Raw genomic sequence first — 22,181 nt, forward strand, 5'->3', positions numbered from 1 at the left:
TTCTCAAAAAATAACGACTGAATTGCAAATTTGGCAACCAGTAAGCCAGAGGAATGGATATCTGAAAATAGCGTAAAATTATTTTATTAATATATTTGATTGATTGATCGACTTGTTTGCCTATTTATTTATTAAATTCAACAAAATACTATTCAAATACTCGTTGAAGTATACTAGTGAGTATGGTCCTACTAAACTAGTAGGTGTATGCAACCATTTTCTATTTGTTGTTCTACAATTTTATTTGTAATACTTCATATTATTATTGTTATTGTATTGAAATCAAATTTTGGTGAACTGATAATTTTTGTCTAATATGTACCATTGCGTAACGATTAAGCGCACTGCCTTGAAAATAGCCCCGTGTTGGGCACTGCGGTGTAAAATGGCAATGGAAAACCTCTCACAATAGAATCTCCCTAAATCAAGTTGGAGTTTAACTCAGCTCAAGGACCTCCCCATTATCATTTTCATTATGGCAATACCCACAATTTATATTATTATTATTTCAGCGAATTATTTCAAACATTTTTATTTATTACATTTTCCTTATCGAGATGAAGCTCTAATTTCTCAAGAGACTGTTTCATTTAATATCAGGTACAAGATCATAAAAAATTTATTCATTCATCTGTGGTTCCCAGAGAGCGATTTGCGTATCAAAAGATTATATTTGTTCGTGATTGGAATTAATTGAAGTCAATTAATTATTTATTCTACATTGGGTTTCGATTTTATGACAATGCAACATTGTCTCTCTCGTGGCGTAGTATTTCCTTATTCAGAGGTTTATTGCGACCAGTTCAAAGTACATCATATGTTTTTGGTTGTGCTTAATGGTTTTTGCTCTAAAATAAGGAAAATGGTTGAAAATTATTGAAAAATATTATTATTGGTATGAATCTATATACAAATCTTCTTTAATGTATTTTTATTTCAACAATCCTTAACAAGCAATGGAAAATTCTAATGCAACAATTCTATAGTTTCTAATTAAAGTTTTTAATTTAGAAAAAATACTCTAAAATATACATATGTATATAAAATTAGAAATATCTAATAACACAATTAAAAATTCAACCAAATCCACTAAGCCCCTTCACGACAATTTCCCTACACTTTGAATTTTCTCTCCAAAGACTGAATCAGTAAATATTAGTTTGGGAAAAAAGAAATCCATTATTTTTTTGGGAGATAGCTGTACTGGCAGATTTCTCGTGATGTATCAATCAAACAATTTCTGATTTGTACTCGTTGGAGAGATGATATTTTGCAGTAAAAAAATTCTTTTGCTGTTTTTTGTTTGGCGCATTCAGATGTAAGTTACAGGGTGTTAAAAATAGAAGTGAACAAAGAAAAAATTCGTTACATTTTACAGTTTTTCTTTGACAACGACAAAATTGCGAGCCGAGCGGCTAAAATTGTAAATGGTGTTTATGGTTTATGCATTAAATAAATAAAATATGTGCAATTTTGGTTTTATAGACTCCGTTCAGAAATTTTTGATGTCAAAGATGCACCTCGCACAGGTTGGCTGGTCGTCGAAATTTTTTGTCATTGTTGATAAAATCGGAGAAATGATCTAAGTTGACTGGCACGTTAGCAGTCGTAACATTGCCCAGGAGCTAAAAATCGAACATAAAACAGTTTTACACCAAAAATAATGGATTTCTTTTTTCCAAATCTAATATTTTACGGTCCACAACCAACTTGCATCTTAAAGTATAAAATATAAAAACGCAACATTTTTGCCAAATAGATTTAGTTCATATTCATTAATTCTTTGGCACATCTGGATGTCGCGAATTAATGATCATTATTACAAAAATCCGCATTACAAAGCATTTCATATGCATTATAAACAAAATCTTCAACTACTTAAATTTATAAGATCCACTTCCTAAATATAACTTCATTTAAAACGTCATCTTCTAATGCTCTGCGTGACTGGAGTTACTAATCAATTGATTTATTTCTGTCAATTATTACTAAGGCGATAAATATATCATTTTGTTTCCGGACGCAGCAATGTGCAATTAATAGAATTATAAATTTCGAACGTGATGCCGTTCGATTGATTTCTGTATAATGGAATATGATGATTGAATTTAAGTCGGCCTTTAGACAAATTAAACTATATGCAAATATTAATTTAGAAGCATATATTTTATGAGATTTATGAAAGGCCGTAAAAAAGCGAAAATTTTTTTTATGTTTTAGAAGTTTTAAAAATACAGAAAAAAATGATAATTAAAAACAGTAAAAAAGCTTTAATTCAATCAAGTGATTGAGTGAAGGGTCTCAAAAAATTGGCAAATAACCATACCCCTGATTTCAGCCCTACAAATAATTAGATAAATAGAACAAGAAAGATTATTAGGGAGAACTTCTGTAACGCTGGACACCTAGCGCCGGACACTCTATTAAACACGTATTATTTAAAAGAGTATACATCTTTTCATTTCAAAATACAAATTACTTTAATTAATACAACACTCGATCATTTCGTTACGGTACGGGAAGTTAAAGCAATTTGCCTTAAAGCACGATGCCATAAAGCACAAGTTTAAATTTCGAATTAGATTCGAAATTGAACATTTTGTAACTTGTTAAAATTTGAAATAAGAATTTTAAAAAATGATACGCTTGATGCTGAATAAAATCAAAGGACTTTGGACAAAATAATACTGGTGTCAGGAACGGCGATATCTCAGAAATTTAATTAACAAATAAAAATTAAATAAACAATGTAGAATACACACGAATGAAGGTTTGGTTTATTTGATTTTTCAATTGTCATCATTATATTTAGGAAGCATACATAAAATTCGATTTAGACATTTATGATTTAAAAAATCCATCATAATCTGAAACTCCTCCCAAGGGCATCATCAAAAATATTTCGCGACACTTAGTCTCCATCAACACCCGCGACGGTTGCATTTAATAAGCTATTGTGTTCCTTATTATGCTCAATAAATATGAAATTGTTGCAATTGCATTATTCAAATTGATTCTTTGAAGCAATTGTTAACAATAAAATCAATGCCAAGGATGAATTGATTGAATTAAATAATGTTAATGTTATGAATGTTAATTGAAATTTTAACATAATGCATGTATTTGACGCGTGTCCAGCATAATAAGGATACTATAATTTGATATTAAAATAGAAATGTTTTTTCTCTGACTATGGTCAGTGTTTATTTGTATGCAGATTAATGTTTTTTAATTGAATGGATAATAAATATTGTTTACTTCTTTGATTTCTTATGAGATCTATATATGCGTATGCATATTTATAAAGTTCATATATCACAGATAGAAAACATAATATTTCAATTATGCATAAAATATAGTTGTGATTGCAGAATTTTAACCTTTAATTATTACAGCTGTATCATGCTGTGCCTGCAATTTTATTGAACAATAAAACAGATGCTATTCAATTACAAAAAGTTTAATTGTAAGCTAAAAATGTTGCGATAGAAATCTGTATTGCAATTTTTATTTTTTATTTATGTTCAATAATTTTTTAATCCATTCCATACATGTCCATTAAAATCCATTTTACATACATGTCCATATTACTAGAACATTTAGTAATTTTAGTTCACATGTAGTGTGTACGTTATTTTTGTTCGGCAACTCAGTAGTTGTCCTATTCAGTTATGTCTAATAGACTCATACTTAATGCAATTTTTTACTTTTTATGATTTTTTATGCAGCTATGCCCGCGAAAAGTGTTTTGCACTTAAAATTATGGAAGCGATTCTCCCGCCCAACAGAAAAATGTTATGGCAAGGCCATGTTACGCCCCAAATTCCATACATTATGCTGAATACTGCCAAAATGCCATGTATTTGCTGTGCATTCAGACGTTTCACACATAAACTGCAACGTCACTCGTATGTTATGAAGCTGGGTCAGAAAGACCTTGTTATCTAAGTTCGTTTTTTTGACATTTGTGCGGTTTCTAAGTTAGATTTTCTATCTGACCACCTGAGAAATACGCCTGACTGCACAAATGGCTCTTGCAGTATTTAGTATGGAAAGTTCTTCATAACATGGCCTTGCCATAACATTTTTCTATTATGCGGCAGAATCGGTCCCTAAATTTGAGATCTGCAACCTTAATGCACATCGTGTTGCCTGATGCTTGACAGATGTTGGAATCGAGCCCTGGTTGGCGCTATCCCTTAGATCCTTACCAATTACACCACCGCTGGCCCATCAAAATCACACAAATAAACTCGATAAAACTACCCATAACTTCCAGTTTCATCGAGATCATAAATATCATGTATAGTTTTGAAGTAACTAACTTTTAATTCTTCATGCACGTTTAATTTATAGTTAGAGCTGAAGACGCATGCAGAGAGCATTACGAAGGGTGTGATCTCACAAGACAAAGGGCTTCTGCTCATACGTTTCTTCACTGCCTTGTTTTAAATAAAATTTCAGAAAAACCTTTTATTTCATGAAAATCGAATGACTGAAAAACTATTGCCAAGAGTTCTATTGCAACTAGTCCAAAGATAGTAGAAAGAAAAAAAAGAATTCTATTGGAAACAATTTCAAAATAAATGGGTAACTGCACCCCAAAGACATCATTTGCAAAAAGAGTATCTGATGCACAAACCTAATGAAAGTCAATACCAGTTAAGAATGCTCACTTTGAAAGACGTAGATAGAGTAAAGCAAAGGCTATGATGTGCGAAACAAAAGTGAAAAAAAATAGTGAATATAATATGAAATATGAAATTGTCTTTAGAGTTATTATTAATATTACAAGTTTTAAGTATTATTATCTAATATCATTCTTACCATCTGGGGCATCCATCCTATGAGAAAAGAGACGCAAAGCCAGGCCATTAGTTTTGCGAATGCAATTTCATCCGGAGTTGAAGCATGATTGTCGTTCATCATCGGCTGTTTACCTTTGCTGCAATTTCGGCTGATGCGTCGAACCAACTTCCGTCCATCTCCTGAACCAATTCGACATAGAACCCTTATCACGCCAAGGTTGCACCACACCAGACAAAACCAAAGAAGAACACCTGGAAAAAAACATACGAACTTGTGATAATAATCTTAGAAAGTCATATAAATTGGTAAGCATTTAGTATGCAGTATTAGGATATTAATTGGTAGATATTTTAGATTTGAGATTGAGAATAGAAAAGAAAACCAGATTGCATTAGTTAAACCTTAATTACTAATGAACTAACTAAATCATGTTCTTCTGAGAACATAAGTTGTGTCTGTAGATCCTTTGTAGAGTTAATTTGGGTAAAATTAATATATTTGCTTGTATTTGGTTGGAGCAATTTTTCTGAATTCCAAGTTGGAATGTTTAGGTACACCACTTTACCAATTTCTGAAGAAATGTAGTGATGGTAGCAATGTCAATATAAAAGTATTTGGTAAAACTGTGTTTCATAATTAAGCAATAAAATAATCAAATTTATGCAAGTAGTATGTTGAATCACCTATTATTTTCTATTGTTCGTACTCATCTGTCCACATTCTTCCTGGCCCTAACATGTCCCAATATTTATTAATTTCCTATGAATGTTTTTGCATATCTTCACGTTTTAAAGGTTTATGAACATTTTGGCATACCTCAGAAAAAAATGGCTGTGTGTGTGTGTGTACGTATATATGGATACAATTTTTCGTCCACGTTTTCGGACGCATAGATCAACCGATTTGAATGGTTAAAAAAACATTCGATTTCTATTGATAGGGAGATGTGCTGATTAGTATTTGGAAAAGGCAGGTCCAGCCGTTTCCGAGATAAAGAGCAAAGAGTGCAGAAAATAGAAATCGAGTTTTTGAGAGAACGGAACATCCGATTTGAATGATCTAAAAAACATTCAATTCGTAATGACGGGAAAAAGTGGTGATTAGTATTTGGCAAAGGCAGGTCCAGCCGTTTTGGAGATACCGAGCTAAATGTGCAAAAAAGCTAGTTTTTAAGAGTACTAAGCATCCGATTTGAATGATTCAAAAAACTTTTGCTTGTTTTGGCAAAATAATTACTTTTAGGAATTTTTTTTCCAATTTTTTTTTCTCAAAAAAATAATTCAGATTTTAATTTTAATTTTAATAAATAATTAAATCAATACTTCAAATAAATAAGTTTAACTTTGCAATTCAGTTTATATAATTCTTATAAATATTAGACAATGTTACAGGATTTATAACATTTCGTTACGGTATGGAAAGTTCCAGCAATTTGCCTTAAGGCACGATGCCATACACAACTAGTTTGAATCATTAATTCAATAGTTGTATACGACTTTATGCATGGGATAACAGCTCTATAAAAATATAATGCATTCCTCAAATAGTATAATTAATAAATTCTTTCTTCCAATAGAAACAAATGTACATCAACGAATTTTCAATACTTGTTGCAACAAAAAATCTCTTAAAAAATGTAGAATCTTGAGTTTGAATAGTATTTTAAAATTAATTCTTACCAATGTACTTTAGGCAAACGTGCGTCTTGACTCAATATCTTAATGATGATTTATTCGAATTTTATTCAGAATATAATGCATTTACGAAATAGTGAATAACACTCGATGTTCCATAATTAATATAGATTTGAATATGAATAAATTTTCGTATTATATTAAATTCATAAGAGCATAATTTATAGGATTGTAGACCATGAGTTCAAGGTTACTAAGAATGCGTTTTATAGTATCAGCGGGCGGGATAGCGTGATCGAGGTTAGGTCTAGGTTGACTTCCCGTCAAAGTGCTCTTAAAACCTTTTCATTGTACTTAAATTTATTGAGTTATTAGTAGAATTAATATTCTCTCGATGATAAAGTCTTAGAATTGATGTTATTAATTAATAATCTATTTCAAGATCAATTTGCTTAAGGTTTAATTTAATAAATGCAGTTCTCTGTGAATTCACTTAGAGCAGGCATTATAGATGAAATGTAATAAAAATCATTTTGTACTACATATATAAAAATAAAAAGTCGTTTCTCTTAAGACTGCTAAGAATATTATAAAAACAATTGGGGTAGGGCGGGCACTGAGCAACTATATTATGACGACCTGACTGAGATGTGAGATGTGAATAGTAATAATATTATGTCTATAAAAAAAAAAACAATTATATCACAACACATATTAATCGAACAACTCTCTGACTATGTTCAGTAAAACTGCCAGCTAATTGTATTAATCAATTAGATAACATTGCAATTAATTGGTAATATTATTGGACAAAAAAAATGACTTGGTAAACTAGCTAATTTGATCATCATTGGAAATCGCACTTGTAGAAATGATGTTTTTTGCCGTTTTTCAAAAATTTGTCACCTGGTCCCTTTTACTTCATAGGCAGAGTAAAGTGGGACAACCAGGTGGCAAACAGGTCCAATGTCTTTTTTTTAATGTTAAAGGGATTTTACAAAATAGTAGTTACATTATTCAACCAATGCAAAATATAAGTTTCATGAGTGCAATTTTTGCAGTGATATCTGGTATTCTGTCAGAAATAAGCATCAGCATAGTTGGAATAACCATTTCATTAACTTAACTCTTATAAAATTATACTTGTTAACTTAATTTACTTTTTTATTTACTATTTTTTATTGTTTACACCTTTGCCAAGTTAATTGTTCAGTTGGTTCTTTTGCGAGACTGATTTTAGCGAGATTTTATTCAGGTTATATAAAAAAACTGTTGTATCTAATTCAATTTTTAACAATATATCTTATGCAACAATTAAATAACGTATGCCTTAAAACTACATTAATGTCTTATAAAATATACCACAGTGTTCACAGAAAGAAAATACTTTTCTGGTGGTTTTTCAAACATTGCCGTTTATTTTCCGATAGCGACGTCGTAAGAATTGAGTTGGTAGCTGGTTATCAGCATCTTTTTTCCTCTACTTTCAAATATTGTTTTAATAAAAAAAAGTTAGCTTTGTTTACTTGTTTTTAAGATATCGGTTGTGAACCTTTTCACCCGCGGACATTTAAGCCACGCTCTATCCTATTTAGCAATAATAATAAAATAAACAAAAATGTTAAACTCTAGCATACAAAAGTTTGCTTCAAATTGCCAATTTAGAGATATGGAGAAACAGAAACAGTAATTACTTAATTATTAGGTAGGATTACACACAATGTTTCATGAATCTGCATTTCTACATTCGTTTTCAAGCTATAAAATTTTTACTACATCAAATCGTTGAAACATAGATGTGTAAAAACTATATTAAGGAGGCCATTAATTATGGTGATCAATTTTTTTAAGGATTATGGATCTCCCTCGCTCTTGGTGATATGTAGTGATACTTAGAATTACCACCCTACCCCACTCACTTGTATTTTTAGTCGCGTAAAATTTTCCGAAAGAAAATTTTCGAAAAAAACGTAAAATTTTAGTTTTTTTTTGAAAACTTAGGTAAAAAATAAATACACGTGATATCTTACTAGACCCCTTCCTCCCGTGATTTTTTCTGATTTTTTGTCAATTCCCCCTCCCCCTCAGGGCCTCACGTGAGTAATGGACGTCCCATAAACTCTTCGAAAGCATTCAGTAAAAAATATTAAAATTTAAAATTGCATATGTATTATTTCATTCATTCATTCGCAACATTTTCTTATTTTTGATATTAATCCGTTTTAAAATCTAAATTTACCAATTTACACATAAGTCTCTAATTTTTTATATCACTTGGTCCTACTAATGTTTCAATATACATACTTTATAGATGACAACCCAAACGGTTGTTCGGTCTCTATGTTTATTATTTCTGCAATACTGATGAACTTTTTATTAATGTAGCAGTGCCGGATAAAGGCTATTTTCACTTGGAAACATATTACTACTTATATTTCCAAGTGAAGTCACTGCTTGACATCAGTCTGTCCGAGGCGGATATAGAACCAGGAGTTTCTGTTTCGAAGTCCATGGTTCTAACCACTAGGAAACGCAATTATATAAATATAAAACCTAATTTTCAATCATTAACAAAAGCAGCATAAAAGTATTAACAATTTTGCGATAAGGTATTTTTAAAAAATATTTAAAAAAATATACAACATTTATCTTAATTATTGCCATTTTATAAAATAAATTTATTTACCGAAAGCGAAGAACAGGAATGCGTAGGCGACATGTAGAGGCTCCTTGGCATCTCTGTACCGAACACATTGGTCCTTTTCGGAATCGTAGTAGATGCCAAAGCCAAAAAATGGCAAACAGCTCAGCAATGCGGCCCAAAGCCAAAGGGCCAAAATAGCACGGCGTATCACGGAGTAAGTCACACGCTGAAATTAGTAAAATATATTAAATGGTATTTTATATTTAGTAATCTAAACCTAATTTACATATTGACAATGTGTTATATTTTGCTTATAACATTTGTATTTATTATTTATATGTACTAGATTTGATGAAATTTATCAGGAGTTTACTATTATTACTAGTATAGTATTATATTTCACTTACAAACTAGTCTATATATATTGTAATTTGCAATTATAATACATATACATTGATACATCGCATCAAATTACGTGCTGTGTAATCATACAATTTCATAGCATTAAATTGCTCATTGATGGTAATTAATTTTACTAAATCTTTTAACTTCATGACATAATTCAACTATTCAGCTACGGTAAGTATGTATAATATTATTCATGTTATTACTATTACAATCTTCAATATTTTTTGTAAAATTATCGAAAATGCCAATGATATAAATTATAAGAAATTCTCTTGAAGATTTTCTTATTTAAAGTATTGCTAGTTTTTGATAATGCATTAAATTTTATTTTACTTTTAAAGTAATTCACTAATTATAAGTTTATTACTGTATTTACTCTGTTACTATTATTGTGAATTTACTTTAAGCATATAACGATTGGGATCATACTTTCTTTTATCTAAACTTCTTTTTTCTCATCACATTTTTTTGTCAGTTCAAAATTTTTTTTATTAACTTCCTTAGGGTAAGTTATAGTAACCGCTGAAATATCAAAAATAAAAACTTTTGCATATCTTTAAACCATCTGAATTTGGCATACCTTATCGTTAAAAAAATTGATGTATGTGGGTGTGTATATATATGATGTGTTTTATAAACGATTTTGAGAACAAAACATAAACGATTAATAAATTAGAATTATTTAAATAACACTCGGTTTCTATTGATTGGGAGACGTGCTGGTAAGTTTCTGACGTAGACAGGTCACACCGTTTTGAAGATACGGGACAAGAAGAGCCAAAATGACAATTCAGCTTTTGAAACAACGGAGCGGCCGATTTGAATGTTTCAAAAATCATTTTACTTGTATTTACGAATTTGATGAAATATTTTAAGAACCAGGCGGTCAGACAATAAATATTAGACATGCACACATCAAATTATCAGATACTTCTTTATACAGATTTAAATTCTTTGGGTTCCGTACCAAGATATATAATATTTTGAATTTGCTTGTATAATTAAAACTAATTTTCTAGACATTTAAAATAAAATTCATATATAAATTTTAACTTTATAAGGACAGCGTTTATTTATTTTAATGCTCATGCATTTCACTCAAAAAAGTAAACCTTTCGGCTATCCGGCAGGTCCTTGTGCAGGTTGAAAACGCCTGGAAATTTGGTTTTTGAACTTCTCAAAGATTTAATAAAATTAATAACAATTTAAAGCTTGCGGCAACAAGTTTAATTTTCAGTTTTTTTTTTGTATTTTCAAACTCCTATGCCATTTTATTTATTCATTGAGTAGTTCAAACAATAAATTGCCAAGTGATTTGAACCTGCGCAAGACTTGACAGGTGAATTGAAAGGTGCACCTTTATGAGTAAGATAATAATGTATATACATTAAAAAAAACTTTGTTCTATAAACTTTAAATTTATATGTATGTATGTCTAAGCGATATTAAAAAGGTATGTGCAATGCCAGGCGATTCAGGCACTTACCAGGCGAAGGAAAAGATGGTATGGCGAAAATGGAAGAGCCTAATTGGTACAAAACTTTTTAGCCTTACTGGAACGCCGATACCCAAATAAACACTTAATATGTGAGGGAAAAGATGGTATATGGCGGAAGTGGAAGTAACCTAACCTAATTGATACAAAAAGTTTTGGCTCTGCTGAAACACACATTTACCCACACAAAAGGTTCAGCAATTCTGTGGCAATACAAATTTGGTCAACAATTTGAACTCAGCCCTTACATTATATACAGACAGTTTAAAGTGTAGTTAAAAATTGAACAAGACTTAATAGAAATAGTATAATAGTGATTCAAAAGGCCCTCTCAGATAGCATCCCATCCTTAACCAAAACCAACGAGTGGTTCTGGCAAGCGGTCATCGATGACAATCAAACTCCAAATGAAGTTCAATCGTCTTCCTCACGCTCCGGACAAAATGCCACGACTCATCTTCGAGGTCGCATTAACTCCAAATTGGAGTGAAGAGATTGTGAAGACATACTACAGAAGTGATCCTGTGAAGTATGATCTTGATGTTCATTTGTTTCGGGCGTCGAATAGCCTAACATTCGCTAGATTTGCAAGCGTTTCTTACGAGTCGGAGCGCGCTAGCGACACTAGGTGGATTATATGAATACTTAGCTAGGCCGAGACACAAACATATGGGACGAGTCTCGAGATTAGTAATTCAGTTTGAGTGCATCATTACAGTAGAACCTCATTTATCCGGATCTCTGTTATACGGATTCGCTCATAGATAAACAAGTATTATCCGGACTATTAATGCAGTTTAATATATGTATGTAATTTAATCTAAGAAAATATGTATGTACATACATAAAGAAGTGTTAATTTCTTAATAAACATTATTTTCGTTTAAGCCTACCTATGTATTTGTTATTTTTAATAAATACACAACATTATTCTTTATACATTCGATTATTCGGATTTTTGATTATCCGAATGCCTATCAACAACAATTAGTCCGGTTAATCGAGTTTCTACTGTATATGCAATTTATATGTAAATTTTGTATATATATATATTTTTTATTCTTTCATTAATTTTTGAAATAGTTTTGTCAAATTTTCAATATTTTAATATATCTGTAATCTAGTTGGAGACATAATAAAATTCTAAAAAAATATTTTTACTTACAAGGAGAACCTCCGGTTTACTCTCCTGGGGTTTTGATACAACTTTGGAGGCGTCCATTAATCACGTGATCGATTTTCTAACAGTAAGGATTTTTAGACCCCTCATGTGATACGTGTTGATATTCAAAACTATCCCCTCCCCCAACCAAACATCACGTGTATTTTCAGTCACAAAAAAAAATTGTGAAATTTTTTATTTTTTTTTTGAAAATGCTATTTTTTTTACAAAATTCAAGAAAAAAATAAATACAAGTGATTTCCTACTATACTCCTTCCTCCCCCAAAATAATAATAATTTAGTAATAAGTAATTTTTCGTGATTTTTTGACAATCCCTTCCTCCCCCTAAAAACCACACGTGATTAATAGACGCCCCCTTTGCATGGCGATAGACTTGATAGTCATACCTTGAAATATTATAGGCCTATGAGAAACGGTTTAATTATAAAAATTAAATAAAGTTTTGAAAAATCCATTAAACACGTGAAGTTTTTAGGGGGAGGGGGGTTTGACAAAAATTCTTAAAAAATCGATCACGTGATTAATGGACGTCCCCAAAGATGAAATGATCGGGTTCGAATACCATCGGTCCATAACTTATTTTTCATTTTTTAATCTATTTTTACGTTTGTATAGTTAAATATTGCAATAAATATTTAAAATGATTAAGTAATTGCATATATTTTGGAAACAAAAATCAATATATTTGAAACAAATCTTTTGGTTCATATATTTGCATTGTATTCAATCAATTTTATATATTTTATATGCTGCTATATGACAAGGTAAATTGCTCTATAATCATATTCTGGAAGGCGTATTTCCGAATGTTCCAAAATATTTCTCTGTTGCTCTTTAATATATTTGCAAACCACACATATTTTTTTGTTAAATGCAAATAGGGGGTAATATAACTTCGAAGATTTTTTTGCGCATCTTTTCCTCTTATTAGTTATCAAATAATTTCCTATCTGTCTACTTACTTTGGTAATAATTTTGTATTTTTGCGTCATCTACTTTTTTGGCAAGTGGAAAGAACCATGCGTAAAATATATAATTCTTACTAAATGAACAGATGAAGAAGTAATTGAAATTAGAAATTATTTGAATTTGAATTTATAATACATTTGATTTGTAAATATGCAATCTAAGTATCCAATGTGAATACATATATGTTCTTATAGATTTGTTTCAAATATATCGATTTATCAAAACTTTTCAATTTTTACAATTAAACCGCGTCTCAGAGGCCTATAATATTTTAAGGTGTCCGGTTTGACTATCAACTTTATTGCCATGTGAAGTTTCATCAAAATCCCAGAAGAGTAAACCTGAGGTTCTCCTTATCAGATTCCAACTTTCCAATGTGTGGAAATTATATTTCTACAATGGTGAATTAGCTGGGAGTTTTACTGAACATAATCAAATAGTTGTATGTTTGATACGTGGTATTTGCTGCAATGCAATTAGTTTGGTTTTCATAATATAATTGCTGAAAATTAAATTGAACCTATGTGCCCCGCCCTACCCTATAGTTAAATTTTCAACCAATTTTTTGTTGTAATTTTGAATCTACAATACATATTTCTAAACCACTTCGATTATGCAAGGTTTATGCATTGACTGGCACTGGCATTGACCTTTAAGTTGACTGGTAGAAGAGATTTCCATCCCTTTTGAAATTTGACGTAGGACCGCTATGAATAAGTTATATATGACTATACGTAAGAAAATATATGGAAAAGTCTCAACTGAGATAATCATATTTCTTCATGTCAATTGATCCTCGGCATAACGAGGAGTTAGAGGAAAGGCTAGTAGAAATATTACTGATAAAGATGAAAAAAATACTAGATTGTATCTAATTTCATTTAAAACTCTTCAAAACTTGTTTAGATGTATCTACCATCATTCATAACACTTGTCTGATTAATTTTTATATTAATACACAAATGCTTTTTATATTCAAATAAATTGGGAACCATAAGAGTTATGGTGTAGTATGGACCTACTACTTACTTATGGCATAAGTAGTATAATTAAAAACAGGATTGGATTTATATTACAAACAAAGTGTTTAGTGCATTTAAAAATAAAGAGAAAAAGAGAATAAAACCAGAGAAAAAATATTAAAATTGAAAAATACAATTTGATCTAGAATGAACCTTCAATTTAATGGTAATTTATTTATCAATAAATCGATTTTGTAAAATTTCACTTTTGATTTAGGTGGTTTTACTTTTTGGTATCGCCTTATACCAATCTGGCCGAGATGGAAATCGAACCTGGATCCGGTAGTTGCCAATCCACATTCTTACCTTAACGGAATCTTTAAAGAAACCCACCCAATAAAACTATTAGGCATTTTAGCCGTATCAGAAGATATTATATAATATTATAGCTATTAAGGACTTTCAAACTTTTCAGATTCCAGATATATTCAATTTCTCTTTATTATAACTAGTTTAGCTTTGCAGTAAATTGAAAACAATGATTTGACCAGAGTAGTAAAGCTTTTTAATGAAAAAAATGTACTATTTGAACAGCTACCAAATCTTAAAGGTCCTATAAGCTGTTGTGATGATTTGACTCAACTAATAACGTCAGTTTTATAGTTGGTAACCTAAATTAGTGATACATTTTATTACTACAAATTTTGTAATACTGATGAATCTTTCATTTATATAGCAATACTGAGTAAGGAGTATTCTCTGATGGCACTACTGTCTGAAACCATGCTGCTCGAAACGGGTATCAAACGTGGGAATGAAATCTCATAGCTCTGAACTATATTGAAAAATAATAATAGAATAATTAGGACGAGAATGTGGTAATGAGTGTAATACCCTAAATTTGGCCATGATAAAGATTTTTTGCAACGCTCCCAAAAGGCAATTGTACTTGATATTATATTTGAGATATTATAATCTCATATAAAAATCTGATACCATTATTGCCTTATACCAATCTGGCCGAGATGGAAATAGAATCCGGATCTAGTGGTTGCCAATCCACATTTTTACTATGAATCCACAACTAGCTTAGATATGCAGTAAATTGAAAACAATGATTTGACCAGTATAGTAAAGTGTTTTGAAAAAAAATAGTACTATTTGAACAGCGATCGAAACTTGAAGGTCATATGAGCCTTTGTGATCATTTGACCTGACTAACAACGTCAGTTTTATAGTTAGCAACTCACATAGTTGTCCTATCTGTATGTAATGAATTTTATTGCTACAAATTCTGTAATACTGATAAATCCTTTATTGATACAGCAATACCGGGTAAGGGATATTTTCCGATATCACTGCTGCATGACATCATGCTGGCCGAGATGGGTATCGAACCTGGAACCTCTTGACAGAATCTGTCGCTCTAACTCTATGTATTAAAGTGAGTAGTAAAATATCAGTTCCATCATAGAATACAACTCTCGAACAATACCGTTTTGAATCATAGTTAATAAATTTTGATATTTTGAATGAAATCTCCTAGCCCTAAACTATATTCTAAAGTGCGATGCATAGATAAACAAGTATAAATGGTGAGCAGTAAAATACCAGTTTCATCATGAGGCTCTTTTATATTTTATCCCTGAGCACTACTGCGTGAGATCATGCTGCCCAAGGCGGGTATCGAACGTGGGGCCTCTAAATGATATATCATAGCTCTAAACGCTATATTCTAAAGTGAGCAGCATAGATAAACAAGTATGAACAATGAGGTGAGCAGTAAAATATCTGTTCCATCATGTAACTCAACTCTCGAATAAAACCATTTTGCATCATAGTCACTAAATTTCGATATTTTCTCCCTGAGCACCTGGTCTACGAGCATCGACCGCGGGCGTTGTTTATTAGAATTTCGCATTGCTGCGGATGTCGCTATTTTCGACGTTTGTGATGGTCCCAGGGAAACCGCCTTTTTCCAATTACACCGCAGGGGGGCGCAATTGCCGCGAGCAATTTGCATGCGATTTCACGACGGACGACAACGGAACTCCAACTCTTGGAAAACATACATTTACTCAATTAGGAAGAGCCGGCCAACAGGGAATGCACTCGCTCGGAGTTCCTTATTAATAGAAATAAAGGACATTGCAATATTATGCAAAAAGTTTGCATAGACCAATATAACATGATTGACACTTACTTATTAGAACTACATTTCTTTTATCGATACCCGACGTTGTTTTGAAAAAAGTAAAATTACACCACTGAGAAGAAGTGTCATCCCCTCGAGAAGTGGCAAAGGAGTCTAAATTATTTTCACTTTTGAACTTGAGAGTAAGATGAACCTAATTCCAAAATTTTGTACAAATTGGAGCAGAGTAAAAAAAGTCAGACCCAAAACTCTTTATTGGCGTGAGTAATTATTCCGTATCCAATGATTTTCCCTGGTGATATTTTTATTTCCTAAATGCAGTCCTATAAATGCAAAAATACATAGAAATCGTTTTGATCACTCAGATAGTTTGAAGATTATAATATTTGAATTTTAATTTAATATTAAATAATTTTTATTTAATGAACTTTTCGTAGGGTAAGTTATAGAAATCGCGAAAAAGTCGAAACAAAAATGTTTTGCATAACTTTGCGTTTGAAAGGTTTCTGAACATTACCGTCATCGTTTATTATTACTGTCATTATTAACAATATTTCAATTATTGTCATTATTGTCAATATTGAAAATATTGTCAATATATTGATTTTTGATATTTAATTTTCATTCTTGACATTGTTGTCGTTACTGTCATTATAGTCTTAACACTATTTAAATTAGTGTCAACATTGAAAGTATTGTCATTATTGGAAATATTGTCGTTATAATTATTTTTGATGTTTTATTTTTATTACATTCATTGTTATCGTTACTATAATTATAGTCTTAACACTATTTAAATTATTGTCAATATTGAAAATATTGTCATTAATGAAAATATTGTCAATATATTAATTTATGATGTTTTTTTTTCATTCTTGTCATTGTTGTCGTTACTGTCATTATAGTCTTAACACTATTTAAATTATTGTCATTATTGTCAACATTGAAAATATTGTCATTATTGGAAATATTGTCCTTATAATTATTTTTGATGTTTTATTTTTATTACGGCCATTGTTATCGTTACTATAATTATAGTCTTAACAATAATTCAATTATTGTCATTATTGTCACTTGAAAATATTCTCGTTATTGAAAATATTGTCAATATAATAATTTTTGATGTTTCATTTTCATTCTTATCATTGTTACGTTAATGTCATTATAGTCCTAACACTATTTAAATAATTGTCATTATTGCCAAGATTGAAAATATTGTCATTATTGGAAATATTGTCGTTATAATTATTTTTGACGTTTTACTTTTATTACCGTCATTGTTATTGTTACTATAATTATAGTCTTAACACTGTTTAAATTATTGTCATTATTGTCAATATTGAAAATATTGTCATCATTGGTAATATTGTCGTTATAATTATTTTTGATGTTTTATTTTTATTACATTTATTGTCATCGTTACTATAATTATAGTCTTAACACTATTTAAATCATTGTCATTATTGAAAATATTGTCATTATCGTTATTTTAATGATTATAATTTATATTACTGTCGCTGCTAATTTTGGCATACCTTCGAAAAATAGGATGTATGTTTGTGTATGTGTGCGGATACAAATATTCGACGATCATTTTCAGAGCACGAATCAACCGATTGGAATGATTTAAATTAAAAAAAAAGCATTCGATTCCTAATGATGGGAAGACATTTTGATCAGTTTCTAACAAAGGCAGATCCGGCGACTTCGAAGATAGGGGGCAAAAACTGCGTAAAATGGCAATTCACTTTTTGAGAGAACGGAGCGTCCGATTTGAATGATTCAAAATACATTTCCCTCGTAATGACGAAACGAAGAATTTTTGGGAAAGCAGGTTCAGAAAAACAAGTTGACAAAAAATTGACGGTCATAAATGATCATTAGATATATGCACATAAAATTATCAGATATCTTATAGAGATTTCAATAATAAGTACTATAATTGCTTTCATTGCTATGAGTTCCGTACCAAGATTTATAATGTTTAAAGTTCACTTACATAGTCCAAACAAATATCCTGGACATTTTAGACAGCATGAATCAACCGATTTGAATGGGTATCAAAATTACAAAAAAGTTCAAAATTTTTTAAAGCTATTGAATATTGTAAATTAAGGCACCATACCATACACTTTCAGTTCAAATATTAAATCAAATATAAAAATTCTATTTTGAGATGATTTTAGATAAACAAGTATAAAACAAGTATAAAACAAAAATGATTAAACATTTGCAATATCTTTTACAAAGATGCAAATGCATACATAAAATTATTCAAAAAAAATTTGAATCACAAACATTCAAACAGAATAACTCCCTTGAAGACAATTTCTTAGAATGCGATCTACTCATTTTAAAAAACACATTATATAACTCTTTTTTTTCAAATGAAATTAGAATTAAGGTTTGAGATGATTCTATCGTTCATTAAACTATATCTTCTTATAACTTATATAATATAAGTAACAACATCGATAGAAATTTTGGTGCTCACGATCCTTATTTATGCAAATTCTTAAATTTTTGATGGCGTCTCAATATATATGCGAATGAGAAGTATTTTATCTAAGAGTATTTTAAGCACGTAACAAAATTGCAAAAACGTGTTTTTTTGGAGGTTAAAGAATGACCAAAATTTTAATAAAATTCAAGTTAAGAATATAATAATAGAACATCAGTATCCAGTTTTTATAACATTCTTCTTTAAGAAATTGCAAATAATTATAACAGAAATATTAAATAAATCTTTTCAAAGTATTATAATAAATATCATTATTTCGAAGTTAAAAGAAGAGAAGAAGAACTCATATAATCTGCTTACATAGCATTTACTTATGCCCTATATATTATGAGTACGACGTGAGATGCAAACATAGATTTATCTTTTGATCTTGATTTTAGGTTATTTCTTTTGTTATAACTTAAATATATTTTTACAACTTTACATATAGTCGTAAACCTTCAAAATGCTCTTAACAACCAAATACAAAAATGTGGAACAATCAGCGTTTACGCACCAAATTCTATAAGACAAACATGTAAAATGTAGTAAAATAAAAAGGTTGAACTAATTCGATCAGAATCTGTACCAGTATTTATAAAAACTAGTGGAACGCATGGCATCGTGCCTTAAGGCAAATTGCTGAAACTTCCCGTACCGTAATTAAACATTTTAAGAATAAAAATAATCAGTCAACTAAAATGTCTATGAATAAATATTATAAAAACTAGAATTTTCATTATTGTTGATTTTTTTTTTTTTTTTTATTTCATAAGTAATTACAAATGTCTATAAATATGACATCTAGTAATTTTTATGATTAATATAAATAGAAGGGCATATCAGGCCGCCCAGTGGTGGTCCTAATATTATTGTTGTTAAACTAAGGTAGATTTGATCCAGGTAGTCTTAAAAACTAACAAATTAAACTATACATATTAGATAAACAAAACGAAACAAACAAAAAAAAAAAAAAAAAAAAAAAAAAAAATTGATAATAATAATAATAATAATCTTCTAATCTAAACTAATCTAGTTTAAACATAGGAGTAGGAGTATTATCTAAAACGATAACTTAAAAACCTTATTGTGCTAACTGAATAAGTTTGTTCTCTTCAGTCTGTAATCGAAAGTTGTGTCGTATAATTTGGCTGCAAGTTCGTTGCTGTGATTGTCAATATTTTGTTTGTGTCTCATTGAATAGTTTTTAATTTCTTCTGTGACTGTGGCTGTGCAGTGTCTTGAGGTATCATTCAGTTGGGGACATATCTGGGAGCTCCCACTGCTTGTCTTAAGAGTTTGTTCTGGAACCTTTGTATGATTTGAATGTTACTTTTTTTGGCGGATCCCATAGTTGAACTCCGTATGTCCAAACTGGTTTTATGATGGTTTTGTACAACAAAATCTTGTTGTAGGCTGATAGTTCTGATTGCCTACCCAACAACCAGTGTAGGTTCTTCTTATGTGTTCCATGTGTGCCCGTTTAGCGGCTATGTGCTCTTTCCAGTTTAATTTCTTGTCTAGAATCATCCCCAGGTATTGACTGTCTCTTTTGCAGGATGTGTGTGGTTGAAGATTCTAACTGGAGGACATGTGTCTTTGCGAAGGGTAAAGGTAACATGTACCGACTTGGAATTGTTGACTTCGATTCTCCACAGCTTAAACCATTGTTCCATTTTGTCCGAGATGAACTTGAAGAGTAATGATGCTATTTCGGGATTCTGATGCTGAGCGATAACGCACGTGTCATCTGCAAACATGGCTATATTGGTATTACAATTAACAGGAAAATCGGCTGTGTATAGAAGAAATAATGTTGGTCCCAGAACACTTCCTTGAGGAACTCCGGCTCTAATATTTCTTACTTCTGACTGAACACCAGTTATGTAGACGTAAAATTTTCTGTTTTGTAAATAAGAGTTAAGTAAGATATATAAGTTATAGTGCAGACATTTTTTAAGTTGTTGTATAAGAGTCCTTTATGCCACACTTATCAAAAGCTTTTCGTAAGGTCTAGAAAAACTGCTGAGCAATAATTTTTGAGTGAAGAGCTTCATTGACTGTATTAACTACTCTGTGGATTTGTTGGATTGTTGAATGCTGTTGTCGGAAGCCAAATTGATAGTTAGGTATTAAGTTTGTTTGTTATTTCAGAGTTTATTCGTTTTAAATAATAAGTTTCTCAAAGATTTTGATACACAAGAAAGTAGACTTATTGGTCTATATGATGAAACTAAATGATGGTCTTTACCAGGTTTAGGAATTAAAATTATTTTAGCAGTTTTCCATGCTTCTGGAAAGCAACGAAGTCTAATATTGCATGAACGTTTATAACTAAATATCTTATCAACTTCTTGGGTGCTTCTTTTAGCATTCTTATTGTTATTTGTCATGTCCTGGGGATTTTCCTGATTTGGATGATTGATTAAACCGGAAATTTCTGAAAAGGTGGTTCTGTTAACACTGTTAGTAGTTCTTAATCCTGGTGGAGATAATAATCATTTATGAAGTCTTCTTCGCTACGACTGCTGAGGAGGTGCCGGGTTAAAAGTTTCTTGTAAATAGTCAAGCAAATAGTACGGCTTTTCTTTGTGTGATCTTGCCCATGACTGATCAGGGTTTCTGATCGGTGGTACAGCCATAACTGGTTTCTTGAGTCGTTTGCATGCTTTCCACAGCGAATAATTCGTATCTTGAGTTGAAGATAGGTTGTTTAGGTAAGTCCTAATAGATTCATTTTTATAAGCATTAATTGTTGATTTTAAATTTCGCAGGCTCTATTAAGTCTTTTCTTATCTTCGGGATGCCTAGTGACTTGCCATATTTTACGCAATCTTCTTTTGATGGCTATTTGTTTTTTTATTTCCAAAGGAATGCTGAGAGTCTTGCAATTAACATCTCTGGGTGTCGAAATAGTTGCTGCTTGTTGTAGAATAGTTGTTACTTGATTGATGGCATTGTTGACTTCATCTTCAGTTTCAGGCGAATGTTGCAGTGTAGGTTATTTTCAATAAAAATTTTATAAGTTATCCAGTTTGTGTATTTATTGGTTAGTAATTGACTGTCAGCAACAATATTGAAGTTTGAGAATACGTTAGTATTACTGGTGAGTGATCCGAATTTTAGATCCAGGCAGGATCGAACTTCTATAGAGCTTTCTTGGATATTTTTGGTTATAAAAAAGTCGAGCAAGTCTGGTAATTTGCTTAAGTCAGTGGGCCAATATGTGGGTTCGCCTGTGGATATTGCATTTAGGTTTAGCAGGTCATTGCTTTGTGGAGCTCACGTCCTCTGGGAGTAGTAGTTAGTCTCGATCCCCAGCATGTTGTTTTGCATTATAATCTCCTCCAGCGATGAATACATTACCAATGGATTGAAAAAAGTCAAGAACTGTTGCTGACAGATTGTAGGTCTAGGAGGG

General features: G+C 30.8%; 1 protein-coding gene and 1 non-coding gene across 2 annotated transcripts in view; both read right to left on the bottom strand.

Moving 5' to 3' along the window:
* Nucleotides 1-10: 10 nt before the first annotated feature.
* The window catches only part of LOC113377800 (melanopsin), a gene marked incomplete at its 3' end in the record, with an annotated part of 42,648 nt that continues 20,477 nt past the window's right edge, over nt 11-22,181 (bottom strand). The window contains exons 2-4 of the mRNA XM_026618225.1: nt 9,130-9,313; nt 4,828-5,060; nt 11-61 (exon numbers count right to left, since the gene is read on the bottom strand). Coding sequence (XP_026474010.1) covers nt 11-61; nt 4,828-5,060; nt 9,130-9,313 — 468 coding nt within the window. The remainder of the gene's footprint in view (nt 62-4,827; nt 5,061-9,129; nt 9,314-22,181) is intronic.
* LOC113378894 lies at nt 11,317-11,529 on the bottom strand. Its single transcript, XR_003367242.1, has one exon. It is a non-coding gene; the product is annotated as a small nucleolar RNA U3 (small nucleolar RNA).

Source organism: Ctenocephalides felis, unplaced genomic scaffold (assembly GCF_003426905.1).
Source record: "Ctenocephalides felis isolate EL2017-DRISC unplaced genomic scaffold, ASM342690v1 CF-g0.4_SCAFFOLD_01886, whole genome shotgun sequence".
NCBI lineage: Eukaryota > Metazoa > Arthropoda > Insecta > Siphonaptera > Pulicidae > Ctenocephalides > Ctenocephalides felis.